At 43.2% G+C, this 17,500-nt stretch overlaps 3 protein-coding genes across 7 annotated transcripts in view; 2 read left to right on the top strand and 1 right to left on the bottom strand.

The window, feature by feature from the left end:
* The first annotated feature begins 1,827 nt into the window (after positions 1–1,827).
* Positions 1,828–8,003, top strand: ubn1 (ubinuclein 1). Of its 3 annotated transcripts, none has more exons than XM_058380906.1 (15): positions 1,828–2,075; positions 2,145–2,237; positions 2,544–2,642; positions 2,801–2,956; positions 3,046–3,137; positions 3,263–3,599; positions 3,923–4,041; positions 4,118–4,234; positions 4,340–4,483; positions 4,632–4,682; positions 4,762–4,801; positions 4,942–4,986; positions 5,800–5,860; positions 5,936–6,081; positions 6,273–8,003. In XM_058380906.1, exons 1-15 carry the CDS (start codon positions 1,860–1,862, stop codon positions 6,510–6,512), a joined length of 1,956 nt encoding a protein of 651 aa, XP_058236889.1. In that variant the 5' UTR covers positions 1,828–1,859; the 3' UTR covers positions 6,513–8,003. The 3 variants fall into 3 exon arrangements, with proteins under 3 accessions (XP_058236889.1, XP_058236890.1, XP_058236891.1); XM_058380907.1 differs by having other exon boundaries at positions 2,801–2,935; positions 3,046–3,146; XM_058380908.1 differs by having other exon boundaries at positions 2,801–2,935.
* Positions 8,004–8,170: 167 nt separating this feature from the next.
* gng13a (guanine nucleotide binding protein (G protein), gamma 13a) lies at positions 8,171–9,079 on the top strand. The gene is made up of 3 exons (XM_058380909.1): positions 8,171–8,309; positions 8,742–8,839; positions 8,938–9,079. The coding sequence occupies exons 2-3, from the start codon at positions 8,742–8,744 to the stop codon at positions 9,041–9,043; spliced, it is 204 nt and encodes a 67-aa protein (XP_058236892.1). The 5' UTR covers positions 8,171–8,309; the 3' UTR covers positions 9,044–9,079.
* A 73-nt stretch (positions 9,080–9,152) lies between these two features.
* The window catches only part of chtf18 (CTF18, chromosome transmission fidelity factor 18 homolog (S. cerevisiae)), a 16,625-nt gene continuing 8,277 nt past the window's right edge, over positions 9,153–17,500 (bottom strand). For 2 of the 3 annotated variants that reach the window (XM_058380904.1, XM_058380903.1), the window contains exons 12-21: positions 16,791–16,884; positions 16,564–16,662; positions 16,245–16,375; positions 11,822–11,945; positions 10,962–11,186; positions 10,661–10,810; positions 10,445–10,575; positions 10,202–10,346; positions 9,832–9,948; positions 9,206–9,473 (exon numbers count right to left, since the gene is read on the bottom strand). In XM_058380904.1, the coding sequence (XP_058236887.1) occupies positions 9,402–9,473; positions 9,832–9,948; positions 10,202–10,346; positions 10,445–10,575; positions 10,661–10,810; positions 10,962–11,186; positions 11,822–11,945; positions 16,245–16,375; positions 16,564–16,662; positions 16,791–16,884 (1,288 nt within the window). In that variant the 3' untranslated portion in view covers positions 9,206–9,401. Of the gene's footprint in view, positions 9,474–9,831; positions 9,949–10,201; positions 10,347–10,444; positions 10,576–10,660; positions 10,811–10,961; positions 11,187–11,821; positions 11,946–16,244; positions 16,376–16,563; positions 16,663–16,790; positions 16,885–17,500 lie in introns of all 3 variants that reach the window. The other variant, XM_058380905.1, reaches the window with a different exon arrangement.

The raw sequence follows: 17,500 nt of genomic DNA on the forward strand, positions 1-17,500 counted from the left end.
ACAGGATTCATTTATTTTCAGACGTGAATCTTTTTGCATGTGATTCGTTTTGCATCATCTATTTATTTTTAGTTATGAATCTTTCTGCTCAATTCATTTCTACATGATTCATTCTTTTTTTTTTAAACGTGATTCTTTCCCCTTTAATAATTCACATTTTATGAATCATTTCCACATGTGATTCTTTTTAGATGATTCAATCATTTTCAGATGTAATATACTGACCCATTATTCATTTTACTGCTAGATGTGAATCTTTTTGAGTGAGTCATTTACCTCCACATGTGATTCATTTCACATGATTCATGTATTTTTTATTGTTTATGTCAACATCCCTTTAGGAGAATTCATTCATTTCTTTATTCTCAGTGAAATAAGTCTGGGTTTTTTATAGACAATAAATCAATATTAAGTAGATGATTAAGGCAATTTGGATGAAAGCTTCATGAAGAAATGAGGCAGTAGAATGATCTCCTCTTTCACACCACTCTTTAATGAGCTGATGTGTTCACGTCACTCACGTGAGTGTTTCATTAAAACTCGTTTGTGTTGCTTGAGTTAATAAAGCACTGAGTGATCGGCTTCAGGGACTCGGCTCTCTGGGTGTGGTGTTTTTTTTTAATTATCCAGGGACTCTCTCTCTCTCTCTCTCACTGTCTCTCTCTCACTCTCTCTCTCACTGTCTCTCTCTCACTCTCTCTCTCACTGTCTCTGTCTCTTTCCCTCTCAGACCTCCCCTCCCTCCTCACTCCATCTGTCCCTCTCTTTTGTTGTGTGTGTGTCTCTGTGTGTGTGTGTGTGTGTTTGTGTGTGTTTATTGTCCCTCACAAGTTTATTGACAGGGTTTTTTTTAATTCAGTGTCTCTGGTCCTCCTGGAGCTGCAGGGTGTCCATCTCTTCCGCTCCATTTAGCTCAATGAAGCAGCAGTCTGGTTAAACAAAAGAGCTGCAATCTGATCCTATCTTTTATTCACACACACACACACACACACACACATGCTAATTATACTATCCTTTCCAGGACTTTTTCTTTAAAATAATGATTATAAACGCAGCTAATTAGTGCAAATCAACACTTCAGTCTAATCTAACACACTAACCTCAGAGTGTGTGTGGTGCAGGGGCAGGAAAATAACCAACACCGAGCTGGTGTGTGACGCAAATTCTGATACATTACACCGAATGTCTTTTTCTCCTTTTCAGTCTTAAATTGATATTTGTATATTTGTATAAATCATATAAAAGTCTCATTCAACTCCAATTTTTCACAGGTTTTTATATAAATATATATATATATTGGAATGTCTTGAGTAATCATGATGTGATGTTTCTGATATATCGACCAGCTGATAACTGGAAACTGATGAAGAAGAAGTAGGTGATGATGATGATGATGATGATGATGATGATGTATAGTATAAAAGTATAAATGATTATATTCGAATGAATGAAAATATTGTGTTTCCTTGGCATTCCATAATTTTGATCTTATGGCACACACACACACACACACACACAGGTCAGAACCACTCAATCTAAATCACTGAATCTTTAGTAACAGTAGTATTGTGGATTATTTTCTGCCTTCTGCTGCCCTCTGCTGGAAAAAAGTACAACTGCACCTACAAATGTAAGACATTAAAATATATGTATATATATAAATTAACTAATTCTAGTTTCTTCGCTAGTTTGTTTGTTTGTTTGTTTATTTATTTATTTCCACACATGTTGAAGAGCCCTTCTGTGACTGATGACGTCATCGGCCGTGTTCTTGCTCGTATTGGCTTTCCATTAAACTTAAGTGCCCTCAGGTGCGCGTGCCGAGATCCTTCAGGGGTCGTTTTCAGTGTTTTTCGGTGATGGCCACACCGCGCAGGATTCAGCTCACTACTCTCTCTCTCCATTCTGCTGTTAATACCCCCAGTGAGAGTGATTTACCCCATACAGCGGAGTTAGTTCCCCCTCCTGCCCCTTCCTCACCGGCGGAGCGGACACTCAGTGCCAGGATAGAGCTCGTGCTGTTTGAGCCGGATGACACGCGCTGTGCGGAGTTTCACTATCCGCAGCTGACTGAGGTAAAATAGATCCACTGTGAATAAACACTACTGATTTATTAATGTTCTAATGTCTCCCCCGGTTTAAAGGAGAGAGGTGGAGAGGGGGCTGTGAGTGAGGAGCTGCAGGATGGAGATGGAGAGGAACTTCAGGATCTGGCCAGAATGTTCCAGAAGAAATACGTGAGTGAAAAAGTTTCCTCAGGATTTAACTGCAAACACTGAGGAATACACCACTCAATTAAACACCTATTATGGTTTCTTCACACGTCAAGTTACACGTTTCACACGTTTTTCTGTTTTTTAAAATGTATTTCTTTTCACATGATCACACGACATTTTATCTACATTAACATTTTATCCATTATTAACTCGACATTTTCCCCAGAATTTTAGTCATTTATGTGAAATGGCTCCCTCTAGCGGAGCTACATGGTTCCTACAACTGGACAGTTTGTGAGAGAAAATGTTGAAAAACTGTCTTTTTAGGGAGAAACTCCGAAACAGAGGAAAGACCGAGTCCAGGATTTAGTGGACATGGGCTACGGATATGACGACACCGACTCCTTTATTGATAACTCGGAGGCTGTGAGTAAAAAGCTGTATTTTATTAGAATATGGTTCATTTTAATTCTGGAGTTTAAAATGTGAAAAAAATGAACATCAGTTATTTTTGCTGTCCTGTCCGGTAGATGGCGCTGTTTTTTCTCTTCTTTTTACCGTGAAGGTTCTCCTTTGTGTTGCAGTATGATGAGCTGGTTCCAGCCTGTCTGACCACCAAGTACGGAGGGTTTTACATCAACGTCGGGACTCTGCAGTTTCGTCCAGCTTCAGGTGAAGAAAACCAAAGCGATGACTTCGAGGAGAACGTTAAACCCAAGGTTTCTTTCATCTGTGTTCAGGTTTATCTCGACACCGCTCGTTATGCACATTAACCTTTATTAGTCTAAACTTATTCAGGAGGAAATGTGTGTGTTTCTGTCTTGTGGAGAAACGGAAACTAAAAGAAGGAGGTGAGGTGAAGACCAAGAAGAAGAAGAGAAAAGAGGACGTTCGGCCTAAAGGAGAAAACACAGAACACAGGTTCTCATGGTGGTCAAAAATATCTGATTTTTATCAGTTCTTTGAGTTGATCTAAAGCTTCTGATCTTCTCCAGCAGTAATGGTGAAGATGTTTCTCCTGGGTGATGTTTTTTTTTTTTCTCCAGCGTATCGTCAGTAGATAAGAAAAAGAAAGGGAGTAAACATCAGCAGAACCTCAGTGGCATGTTGAGGAAATTTCACAAGGAGAAGCTTCAGGAGCTCCAGCTGTTCAACATGAAGAAGAAGGAACCTCCTCCAGGAGCTGACCACGACTCCAGAGACCAGGCCGAATCTTCAGCTGACCTCATGTTGACGCTCGATGGTGCTGACGATCTTCACCGAGCAGTGGAGCAGGATGAGGTCCTGACTAACGATCAGAACCGAGAGACTCTAGCAGAGACGTCTCACACGTCACTTCCTGAAGCTCCTACACAGGAGCGGAGTCTACAGGAACCTCCTCAGGTAACACTTCCTGTCTGAGGGACGTGTCTGCAGAGAGAGAGAGAGAGAGAGAGAAATGAATTGGTCCTTTGGGAAAGTGGAAGCTTTACAGTAAAGTAAGACAGTGGTGTGCGTGTGTGTGTGTGTGTGTGTGTGTGTGTGTGTGTGTGTGTGTGCACGCGTGTTTAAACTAAACAATAAAAGCAGATGAGTCGATCAGAGTGTGACTGAAATGGTTGACCGTTTTGTTTTGTTTTTTTTCCTCCTGGAACACATTTGTATATTTTAACACCACGGTCTGTTCCTCATGTTCTCTTTTAAACCCGTGACTGTTTCCTGTTCAGGACGATCAGCTGACGGTTCTGATCCGGAGACTGGAGGAGACGGTGTTCAGAGTCATGCCCGAGCAGATCGACCGCTTCAACCATCACTGCAGAGCTCACTCCCAAGCCCGAGCTGCCAAGTGCGCCGACACACACCTTCACCATCCAGAGTGCTAGGAATCATCTGTCTAACTGAGTGTGTGTGTGTGTGTTTAGATTGGAGGCTATGAAAGAAAAGCGAGCAGGTGAAGGATCAGATGAAGAGGAGGATGATTCGAGCGGAAAACGAGTTTTTGGTCCTCGGAAGAGATTCCGATGGAGCGAGGAGATCAGGTTCCAGACTGGGATTTGATGTGGAAAACTGTGTGTGTTTATAAAGCAGTGCTGCTGAGGTGTGTGTGTGTGTGTGTGTGTGTGTGTGTGTGTGTGCGCGCTCAGGGAGGTGTTATGTGAGGTGGTGAGGCTGAAGATGAGGTGCTATGAGCTGGACGCTGCCTCTGGTCAGAGTTTAGAAGATTATTTGAAGTGTTTTTTGGAGGCGAGTGTGAAGTCGCTGTGGCCCAGAGGATGGATGCAGTCCAGGTGAAGATCTGTGGGATCATGTGATCATGTCGGTAATAGATGACAAAATGGACATAAATTTCTGGAGTGTGTGTGATGGTTATTTTATTTATTTATTTATTTATTTTAAGCTGTCTCAGTTGTATCTGACGTCTCGTCCGTGTCACAGGATCTTGCTGATCGAGACTCGGCGAGTTCACGCCCACATCACGGGAGTAGCGTAAGTTTAAAATACAGACTAGCTTCATGCTAAACACAATGACAGGAAAAAAAAAACCCTTTGTCCTGTCTGTGTGCAGGGCGAGGAAGAGAACACTGACCGCTCCGAAATCTGAGAAGGTAAATGATGGTTTCGATTATTATTATTGTTGTTGTTATTATTATTATTATTATTATTATTATTATTATTATTATTATTATTATGACTCTTATCTGGTCATTAGGTAAATCATCTTCAGTAATCGATTTATCCTGGTCAGGGTCGTCGTGGAGCTGGAGTCTGTCCTGGGAATACTGGGAGGAAGGTGGGAATGTGGACTGGACGCCTATCCATCACGTCACGTCAGATCAAACTGCATTCACACGTGGACAAACTCCACATGGACGTCAGGATGGAACCTGGAGCAGTGTGGAGGCTCCATGTGGTGCAGTGTTGTGTGTTTACATGAGGGGTCAGGGATAGACAGAGTGACCACTGAGTGATTAGATGTGCTGTATAGCTGAGGGGTCAGGGATAGACAGAGTGACCACTGAGTGATTAGATGTGCTGTATAGCTGAGGGGTCAGGGATAGACAGAGTGACCACTGAGTGATTAGATGTGCTGTATAGCTGAGGGGTCAGAGTTAGACAGAGTGACCACCGAGTGATTAGATGTGCTGTATAGCTGAGGGGTCAGAGTTAGACAGAGTGACCACTGAGTGATTAGATGTGCTGTATAGCTGAGGGGTCAGAGTTAGACAGAGTGACCACCGAGTGATTAGATGTGCTGTATAGCTGAGGGGTCAGAGTTAGACAGAGTGACCACCGAGTGATTAGATGTGCTGTATAGCTGAGGGGTCAGAGTTAGACAGAGTGACCACCGAGTGATTAGATGTGCTGTTCTTCAGAACAGGATGAATAGAGGTCCTGGATGCACGTGTGTGAGATTTGTCACGTGGTCATGAGCGTAAAAACAGACGTGTATCTGAAGTCATTTACGATGTGGACAATGACCTTGTTGCTGTTTTGGTCAATTTTTCCTTAGAGTAAAATTCCCACTTTAATTTTTTTTTTCTTAGATTGTGAGTGATCTCAGTGTCCACCTTCCTCTAATTTTCTGTCTTTGACTATTGGACAGTTTGAAGAAGACGTGGATGTTCGGACAGTTCCTCCTGATAAACTGCCCTCAGGAGCTAAGTGTAGGTTCCATACCTCAGTGTTCCTTCAGTAATGTTCTTAACAGAAGATGTGAGATGATCTCTCTCACCATGCAGTGACCATGAAGAAGATCCCGTCTGCCTGTGGAGGCGTGTCCGTTCTGCAGAGGCATCCTGACCAGGAGAAGACACCTCAGAACCTCTCGGGTGTGGACGGAGACGTCTATGTTCCTCTGTACAGTGCACCTTTCACTGCGGCTGTGGTGAGTGTCATGACGTCCTGTAACACTCTTCATACAGAGATCATAACAGAATTCCAAAAAAGGAGTAATGTGGATTTGGTGAAATGAGGTCAAGCATGTAATAGATTTAGATTGTGTGTTTTTTTCCGGTGGTCATTACTGCTCTAATAAGAGCTCCTGGGGTTCAGTGATGGATGGATTTTTCTCCACAGGCAGCCACAGAGGGTTGGTGTGGAGATCCGGCTCTTCCCACTCCATCTCTCTCTCACCAGATGTCCTCTCCTCCCAGTGCTCCAGGATCAGGAGCGTTCACCATGGTCACTCCTCAGCACGCTTTACCCTTCCCCAGTTTTCCCCAGGACCTCAAGCCTGCTGGTCAGACAGGGAACTGCATGATGTCCACTCTGTCCAGTGCTGCTCCTGGAACATTCCACTGCTCTCTCATACAGTGAGGTGGTGAAAAGGTGAAGGAAAACTCCACCCATGTGGGACATGAGCATTACCCACAATGCTCACATAGCCCTGAAACCTCGAGAGAGCGCTGCAGCGGCGCTTTAGTGCTTCAGCTCACTGACCACCTCCATCATGTGAAAATTTCACTGTAAACACATTCAACATATCCGTTTTATTTCAACATTTCTCATTTCAGACACTTTTTATTTGATTTTGATTTAAAATGCAGAAGATGACAAAAGAACATTTGTTAATTTCCTCGTAACACAACAGGACTTTACTGTGGTGAGGGCACAGAGCTAACGAGGAAGAAATTCTCTTTTTATTTAACACTACATCTATAATGAGAAAAAAAGTAATGCATTTATTAATAAATAAGTAAATAAATAAAGTTAAAGTTGAATGAAATCTTTGATGATGACTTTAAAAGTCGGATCAAATTTATTTTATTTTATTTTCGCTCTTCTGTGTCTTTAATGATCTGTTGAATATTTAAGGAAATATGTTTGACTCTGAAATTATTCAGTAATGATGCGCTCCCTGACTCCAGCTCTGTTAAATTCAAATAGAAATATTTTATTTATTTTACTAAGAAGCACTTGGAGAGTAGAGAATAAAATCTTTACATTCTGTTGAAACATGTGACATGACACACAGCATCAGGTTTAATGCTCCGAGAGAGAGAGAGAGAGAGAGATGAAGTGTTCTATATTCCATTACAGCAGTTTTTTTTTAGCATTAGAGTGTATAATGAGGACCAATTTCTCCTCCTCCGTGTTACTGGACACACTCAGTGATGACATGTGAGATGTTGATCATTGTATGATTGTTAAACTGGACAGAGGTGTTCTGTGATGTTATAAATGCTCTCTATAATGACCAGGTCTCCATGATTAGATGTTATCTAATACACTGATCAGCCATAACTCTCTGACCACTGACCGGTGAAGTGAATAAGACTGAGTATCTCCTCATCATGGCACCTGTTAGTGGGTGGGACATATTAGGCAGCAAGTCAACATTTTGTCCTCAAAGTTGATGTTAGAAGCAGGAAAAATGCACAAGCGTAAGGATTTGAGTGAGTTTGATGAAGGACCAAATTGTGATGGCTAGACCACTGGATCAGAGCATCTCCAAAACTGCAGCTCTTGTGGGGTGTTCCCGGTCTGCAGTGGTCAGTATCTATCAAAAGTGGTCCAAGGAAGGAAGAGTGGTGAACCGGAGACAGGGTCATGGGCGGTCAAGGCTCATTGATGCACGTGGGGAGAGAAGGCTGGCCCGTGTGATCCGATCCAACAGACGAGCTACTGTTGATCAAACTGCTGAAGAAGTTAATGCTGGTTCTGATAGAAAGGGGTCAGAATACACAGTGCAGGACGGGTCAGGGCTGTTTTAGCAGAGAACAACACGATATTAGGCAGGTGGTCATAATGTTATGTATTTATGATGCTTTCTGATCTAAATATACCCAGTGATAGTTATAATGCTTTATGAAGAGTGTTCCTGAGGTGGTTATGTCGTGTTAGAGAGTTTTTATTAAACAGCATGTTATTGTTTTTCGTGACGAGGTTCTGAGATTTCGCTAGAAACCAGAAAGAACACTTTACATCTCTTTTACATCAGGGATGGACAGGCAAATCAGAGCTCCGCCCCTTTTCTCCATCGAAACACACGCGTATAAAGGCAGATCATTTGAGTAACAAAACAAGTTTCTCCCAGCATCGGACTGCACTCAGCTCATCACTGCTACACACTCGCTTTTATCATCACTGATCGTTCACATCACCGCTACTGAGGTAAGAGAATTTACTGAATTATATTTACAGTTTTGTATTTCTGTACTGAAGTGTAACGGTATTACGGTTACTGGTGTGAACTGGGTGAGGGTCAGAAATCGTTTACACACACACCTGTAGAATACACACACTGAGCAGTAGTCTGAAGAAGAATTTCCTGAATCAAACATGAAAGTATTTAACTCTTAGAACGTTTCTGTTAAATATTTAGGATTTTATCTTGAAATATCTTACTTTTCTCTAATTTAAAAATTTGCATAAATCTGAGAATGTTTGATATCTTATTAATTCTTTCACTTTTTAAATAGATTTATAATGAGTACTAAACACCACACACAGGTTTATTTTTAATGATTAAACTCCAGTGTTGATATAAATATGGCGTCGTTTTTGCTGATCATTTTCCCTCTCTCTGTCCGGTGGTGTGGTCAGATGGATTTGTTGACTGACATTCAGCTGAAAGACATGGTGGAAAATCTGAAACAGCAGCTGGATTTCCCGAGAGAGAAAATGTCCGTGTCCGTCCCCGAGTGAGTGACCTTCACGTGCGAGAGAGATGGTCCTGTCCTTCTGTTCCGCTCCAAAACTTCTGATTTCAGAAACATTTTCTTGTTTCTTTTTCTTCCAGGCTGCTGAAATGGGTCGAAGGCAAGATGCCCGAGGATCCGTTTCTGAACGCCGAGCTGCTGAAGGCCAACCCATGGGTGGAGTCCGGAAAATGTGTGGTTCTCTAGCAGAAGCTGGAACCTTCTAGAAATGTTTTGTTGTCAGTGATCATCAAAACTAAATCATGTAACCATATACTGATAATTGTGTAGAAATGAAACGACCAGGAGTATGGAATAAATGTTCAAAATTTATTTATTTATTTATTAATAAGCACATTTTCACAGCAGCTCTCTGATGTAGACGTTTCTGCGCACTGCGTTAGAGACTCCCTCATTAAAGCGGAACCAGACGTCACTGTTACCTACAGCTTTACCGATCTGAGCGCCCACGCTCGACTTCCCGTCTTCATCTAGAAGGACAAGAACAGGACATTAGACCGAGGAGCGCGAGCGCGGACCACGATGTCAGGTTGTGTTACAGACGCTAACCTGTAGCTGTGCTAGCGGCCGCTTTCTCTTTAGGTACCACGGCTCGTCCGAAGAAATCCATTTCAGGCTGTCAAACAAAAAGTGCCATCATGGAGATACTGTAATATCAACATTTTATTTTTCTGAAATGTAAAACAAAAAAACCCTGTGTGGAAGTTATATTGAAAATATTAGAATATAAATAATAATAAAAGACTTGATGTTCTGAACTCCGCCCTGGTGTTGATTGATTTCCTAACACAGAAGACCTTTTCTAAAATCTCATTCCTGATTTGAATAAAAAGGGAGAATGGGTCTGGCTGCTGCTGATTTGATTGGTAAATACACCCAACGTGGTATGCAAATGAGGCTGCAGCTGTTGTGAGGTGGTACAGCTGTGCTGCAGTCAGGAGGTCAGTACATGAATCAGTACAGTGCAGACTCACCTTACTCTCCACCACCGTCTGCCTGACGATGTTCTCCAGCCTCTGCTGGTGGTTCCTGCTGGTCCGCGTCTTGCCCTGAGGTTTCTTCACCTCCTTCACTTCCTGGACCGTCTCCGTCTAAATAAACAGAAAGGAAACGGGTGCTCGGGTTCGAGAAAGATTAAAGGCGTATTAGATTAGAGAAGGCCGTGATCTCTGAATCACGTGTATGATGTGGAATCAGACGGAAGCGATGTGATGAAGGTTCTGCTTTTCAGTGTAGCGTGTTGTTATAGGCGTGTCACATGGGAACAGCACTTTCAGGGTTTTGTCCTCATGTGATCGGTCACTGAATCTCCACCAGAAAATATCACTCCAAGTTTAGACTCACCTTCTGAGGGTTGTGTTTCTGTTGCGCTCGCTCCACCCTCCTCATCCGCTCCAGCTCCGTCTCCCTGGCGATCAGCTGCTTCACCTGATAGGTCAGCTGTCTCCGAGGGGGCAGACCAGTAAACCGCACCACGTCCTCGACGTTACTACACACACACGGTAATAGTTTATATCAGTAGCAAACCAGGCAGCTTTACAGTTGGGGTGTGTGTGTGGGTGTGGGTGTGTGTGTCTGTGTACTGACGGTTCCAGGATGTAGGTGTACTGTCCCTCAGGTGTGCGTTCCTGTCTGTAAGTCAGGTTGTAGTTAATCATTGTATCAATGAGCTCACAGAGCTGCTGTTTCTCCCTCGTACTGTACAGCTGAGGATTAACCTGAAAACACACACACATACTGGTAGCTGTGCTGAGGTGTGTGTACTGGTCATGGTTTTATATTGTGTCATCAGGGGGTACTCACCGGTCGTAGTTTGGGGCAGATGAGCTCCAGTAAAAGACTCAGAACGTCTAAACACAGATTATTCTGGCAGACACGGCTTCGTACGGAAGGAGGGATCTCTGCCAACATGGCAACCAGCGCATTCTTTGTGTGCTGGGTTTTCATAAGACCCTTCAGGAAAAAGATTCAGGAATTAAATCAGACCTCAGAGCAGTCAGCACTCCCATCACCACCATTCACACCTCTAATAAGCATCACCACAGAAAACAGAACGAGTTCCCCCTCAGCACTACCGCTGTAAAATCTACCCCAATACCCTTACCTCATAGTGACTGTTGGGGTAACTGATGCGGGGGACAGAGTTCGTGGCGAACAGGTGATGGAAGGCAGCAGGGAGGAAGGGCAGGTAGCGCATGAGAGAGTAATTTTGCCCGTGTAACACACACTCGTTCACCAGATCAGAGAAACTGAGCCAGTCCAGTCCTGAACACACATTTGCCATACTCGGGTCCTTCAGCTTCATACTGAGGAAATTATCATACAAACCCTGGGGGGGGACAGAGAGACAGAGAGAGAGAGAGAGAGACAGAGACAGAATTAGAAAGAAAGAGAGCGAGAGATAGAGAGACAGAGACAGGAAGAGGGAGAGAGAGCAAGAGAGAGCAAGAGACAGAGAGAGAGACAGAGAGAGAGAGAGAGAGAGAGAGAGACAGAGACAGAGAGAGACAGAGAGGGAGAGAGAGAGAGAGAGAGAGACAGAGAGAGAGACAGAATTAGAAAGAAAGAGAGAGAGATAGAGAGACAGAGACAGGAAGAGGGAGAGAGAGCGAGACAGAGAGAGAGACAGAGAGAGAGAGAGAGAGACAGAGAGAGAGAGGGAGAGAGGGAGAGAGGGAGAGACAGAATTAGAAAGAAAGAGAGAGAGAGATAGAGAGACAGAGACAGGAAGAGGGAGAGAGAGCGAGAGAGAGAGAGAGAGAGAGAGAGAGAGAGACAGAGAGAGGGAGAGAGACAGAGAGAGGGAGAGAGACAGAGAGAGGGTGGAAGAGGGAGAGAGAGAGAGAGAGAGAGAGACAGAATTAGAAAGAGATGGTGATTCAAAAGTATCTGTATGTGTGTGTGTGTGTGTGTGTGTGTGTGTGTGTGTGGTGTGTGTGTACTGTCCTGCAGTAATGGGAGTACCTGTGTGAGTTTCTCGTGCTCTCCGGTGGACGAGGCCAGGTGAAGGATGTGCTGTAATCTCTGGCTGCCATCTTTAAGCCCCGCCTCCTCTCCGCCTCCCAGAGTATCTCCACCAAACCGTTTCCTGACATGTCCAACAAAATCAGGTCACATGACTCTACTCCAGGATCTACATCCTCCAACAGTGTACTATAAACACTTTACTCCACACTCATCACCACCACCACCACCATCATCATCCTCATCATCATCATCACTACCATCATCAAAATCAGTCACATGACTCTACTCCAGGATCCACATCCTCCAACAGTGTACTATAAACACTTTACTCCACACTCATCACCACCACCACCACCATCATCATCCTCATCATCATCATCACTACCATCATCAAAATCAGTCACATGACTCTACTCCAGGATCTACATCCTCCAACAGTGTACTATAAACACTTTACTCCACACTCATCACCACCACCACCACCACCACCACCATCATCCTCCTCATCATCATCATCACCACCATCATCAAAATCAGTCACATGACTCTACTCCAGGATCTACATCCTCCAACAGTGTACTATAAACACTTTACTCCATACTCATCATCATCCTCATCCCCACCACCATCATCCATATCATCATCATCCTCCTCAACATCATCACCCTCATCATCATCACCCTCATCATCATCATCCATATCATCATCCTCATCATCATCCTCCTCAACATCATCCTCATCATCACCATCACCCTTATCATCATCCTCCTCCTCAACATCATCACCATCACTATCATCCTCATCATCACCATCACACTCATCACCACCATCCTCATCATCACCATCACACTCATCACCACCATCCTCATCATCACCATCACACTCATCACCACCATCACCATCACTATCATCCTCATCATCACCATCACCATCATACTCATCATCATCATCCTCAACATCATCACTATCACTATCATCCTCATCATCACCATCACTATCATCCTCATCATCACCATCACACTCATCACCACCATCACCATCACTATCATCCTCATCATCACCATCACTATCATCCTCATCATCACCATCACTATCATCCTCATCATCCTCAACATCATCACTATCACTATCATCCTCATCATCACTATCATACTCATCACCATCACACTCATCACCACCATCACTATCATCCTCATCATCACCATCACACTCATCACCACCATCCTCATCATCACCACCATCCTCATCATCACCATCACACTCATCACCACCATCACACTCATCACCACCATCCTCATCATCACCATCATCCTCATCATCACCATCATCCTCATCATCACCATCATCCTCATCATCACCATCATCCTCATCATCACCATCACACTCATCACCACCATCACTATCATCCTCATCATCACCATCACACTCATCACCACCATCACCATCACTATCATCCTCATCATCACCATCACTATCATCCTCATCATCACCATCACACTCATCACCATCCTCATCATCACCATCACTATCATCCTCATCATCACCATCATCCTCATCATCACCATCACTATCATCCTCATCATCACCATCACTATCATCCTCATCATCACCATCACCATCATACTCATCACCATCACCATCATACTCATCATCACCATCACCATCACCATCATACTCATCATCACCATCACCATCATCCTCATACTCATCATCACCATCACCATCATACTCATCATCACCATCATACTCATCATCACCATCATACTCATCACCATCATAGTCATCCTCATACTCATCATCACCATCACTATCATCCTCATCATCACCATCACTATCATCCTCATCATCACCATCACACTCATCACCACCATCACTATCATACTCATCACCACCATCACCATCATACTCATCACCATCACCATCATAGTCATCATCACCATCACCATCATACTCATCATCACCATCATACTCATCACCATCATACTCATCATCACCATCATACTCATCACCATCATACTCATCACCATCATACTCATCACCATCATAGTCATCCTCATACTCATCATCACCATCACCATCATACTCATCATCACCATCACCATCATACTCATCACCACCATCACTATCATACTCATCACCACTATCACTATCATACTCATCATCACCATCACCATCATACTCATCATCACCATCATAGTCATCATCACCATCACCATCATAGTCATCATCACCATCACCATCATACTCATCATCACCATCACCATCATACTCATCATCACCATCACCATCATACTCATCATCACCATCACCATCATACTCATCATCACCATCACCATCATACTCATCATCACCATCACCATCATACTCATCATCACCATCACCATCATAGTCATCACCATCACTATCATACTCATCACCATCACTATCATACTCATCATCACCATCACTATCATAGTCATCATCACCGTCACTATCATACTCATCATCACCATCACCATCATACTCATCATCACCATCACTATCATAGTCATCATCACCATCACTATCATACTCATCATCACCATCACCATCATAGTCATCATCACCATCACTATCATAGTCATCATCACCGTCACTATCATACTCATCATCACCATCACCATCATAGTCATCATCACCATCATAGTCATCATCACCATCACTATCATAGTCATCATCACCATCATACTCATCATCACCATCACCATCATAGTCATCATCACCATCATAGTCATCATCACCATCACTATCATAGTCATCATCACCGTCACTATCATAGTCATCATCACCATCACTATCATAGTCATCATCACTATCATACTCATCATCACCATCACTATCATACTCATCATCACCATCACTATCATACTCATCATCACTATCACTATCATACTCATCATCACTATCATACTCATCACCATCACTATCATACTCATCACCATCATAGTCATCATCACCATCACTATCATAGTCATCATCACCGTCACTATCAGTCATCATCACCATCACTATCACAGTCGTCATCATCATCACTATCATAGTCATCATCACCATCACTATCATAGTCGTCATCACCATCACTATCATAGTCGTCATCATCATCACCATCATACTCATCATCACCATCACCATCATACTCATCATCACCATCACCATCATACTCATCATCACCATCACCATCATACTCATCATCACCATCACCATCATACTCATCATCACCATCATACTCATCATCACCATCATACTCATCACCATCACCATCATAGTCATCATCACCATCACTATCATAGTCATCATCACCATCACTATCAGTCATCACCATCACCATCATACTCATCATCACCATCACTATCATACTCATCACCACCATCACTATCATACTCATCATCACCATCACCATCATAATCACCATCACCATCATAGTCATCCTCATACTCATCACCATCACCATCATAGTCATCATCACCATCACTATCATCACCATCACTATCATAATCACCATCACTATCATACTCATCATCACCATCACTATCATAGTCATCCTCATACTCATCACCATCACCATCATAGTCATCATCACCATCACTATCACCATCACTATCATACTCATCACCATCACTATCATACTCATCATCACCATCACCATCACTATCAGTCATCATCACCATCACTATCATAGTCATCATCACCATCACCATCATACTCATCATCACCATCACCATCACCATCATAGTCATCATCACCATCACTATCAGTCATCATCACCATCACTATCAGTCATCATCACCATCACCATCATAGTCATCATCACCATCACTATCAGTCATCATCACCATCACTATCAGTCATCATCACCATCACCATCACTATCATACTCATCATCACCATCACCATCACCATCATAGTCATCATCACCATCACTATCAGTCATCATCACCATCACTATCATAGTCATCATCACCATCACCATCATACTCATCATCACCATCACTATCATACTCATCATCACCATCATCACCATCATAGTCATCATCACCATCACTATCAGTCATCATCACCATCACTATCAGTCATCATCACCATCACCATCATACTCATCATCACCATCACTATCATAGTCATCCTCATACTCATCACCATCACTATCATACTCATCATCACCATCACCATCATAGTCATCCTCATACTCATCATCACCATCATAGTCATCACCATCACTATCATACTCATCATCACCATCACCATCATACTCATCATCACCATCATACTCATCACCATCACTATCACTATCATCCTCATCCATACTCATCATCACCATCACCATCACTTTCACTATCATCCTCCTCCTCATCATCATCGTAATAATCACCATTATCGTGTGTGTGTGTGTGTGTGTGTGTACCTTTTGGATCGAGGAAGCTGAAATATTTCTTGCCACACTGAAAACAGTCCCTTGTTCTGGTCCTTTAAGCCAATGCTCATGGAATTGACCACACGCTGATCCAACTGCCTCTGACCTCGGCCGTGTAAAAACTGAAACGAACAAAAACAAACAAACAAACAAACAAAGAGTATACCAGCTTTAGAGAGACACAGAATATAAAAAAATGAGTGTTTTATTCCTTACCTCATCCATTATACAACATTATGTAATATTATAAAGATAAAGCTGTGCATCATCCATGTCCGGGAATCATCAGTACACACACACACACACACACCTGTAGCGTGTTGATGCATGCACGGATGTCATTGTCTGTCTTCTCACATAAGGCCATCAGAGAGCCCGTGTCCGCCTTCATACCCTGTCGACGTGTGATCTAACACACACACACACACACACACAATGATTTAAGAAGCATTAAAGCTTTATCTGAATAACACATGTGTAACAGGTGTGTGTGTGTGTGTGTTCACATGCAGGTGTGAAGTGCAGCCAGATGTTTACCTCTGCCAGTCTCTGAGTGAGGCGAGACTGCTGCGTCGGAGGAAACGTTAACAGAAATGCGTGCTGCCTCAGCGGCCTCAGAGCTGGAGTGTAACTATGGAGACCAACAACCAATCAGAGTTCAGCTAGACTCACAGAGGCACATCAAACAAAATCAGACTCGGATCACACACTTGCACACGGATCAGACACACTTGCACACGGATCAGACTCGGATCAGACACACTTGCACACGGATCAGACTCGGATCAGACACACTTGCACACGGATCAGACTCGGATCAGACACACTTGCACACGGATCAGACTCGGATCAGACACACTTGCACACGGATCAGACTCCGATCAGACAGACACACTTTCACACGGATCAGACTCCGATCAGACAGACACACTTTCACACGGATCAGACTCAGATTAGACACACTTTCACATGGATCAGAATTAGATCAAACACTTTCACGCGGATCAGACACACTTTCACACGGATCAGTTACACTTTCACATGGATCAGGCTCAGATCAGACAGACACACTTTCACAAGGATCAGACTCAGATCAGACAGACTTTCACATGGATCAGACTTGGATCAGACAGACACACTTTCACACAGATCAGACTCGGTTAACACACTAACACAGATCAGAATTAGATCAAACAATTTCGCTCGGATCAGACACACTTTCACACAAATCAGTCTCAGATCAGACA

Source organism: Hemibagrus wyckioides, linkage group LG26 (assembly GCF_019097595.1).
Source record: "Hemibagrus wyckioides isolate EC202008001 linkage group LG26, SWU_Hwy_1.0, whole genome shotgun sequence".
Taxonomy (NCBI): Eukaryota; Metazoa; Chordata; class Actinopteri; order Siluriformes; family Bagridae; genus Hemibagrus; species Hemibagrus wyckioides.

Excerpts from the sequence above, each read along its gene's own strand:
- ubn1 (XM_058380906.1), top strand. The coding sequence starts at position 1,860 with ATGGCCACACCGCGCAGGATTCAGCTCACTACTCTCTCTCTCCATTCT. Across the intron at positions 4,042-4,117 it reads TCCCAAGCCCGAGCTGCCAA|ATTGGAGGCTATGAAAGAAA; the intron begins GTGCGCCGACAC and ends GTGTGTGTTTAG. Across the intron at positions 4,683-4,761 it reads GCCCACATCACGGGAGTAGC|GGCGAGGAAGAGAACACTGA; the intron begins GTAAGTTTAAAA and ends GTCTGTGTGCAG.
- gng13a (XM_058380909.1), top strand. The coding sequence starts at position 8,742 with ATGGATTTGTTGACTGACATTCAGCTGAAAGACATGGTGGAAAATCTG. Across the intron at positions 8,840-8,937 it reads ATGTCCGTGTCCGTCCCCGA|GCTGCTGAAATGGGTCGAAG; the intron begins GTGAGTGACCTT and ends TTTTTCTTCCAG.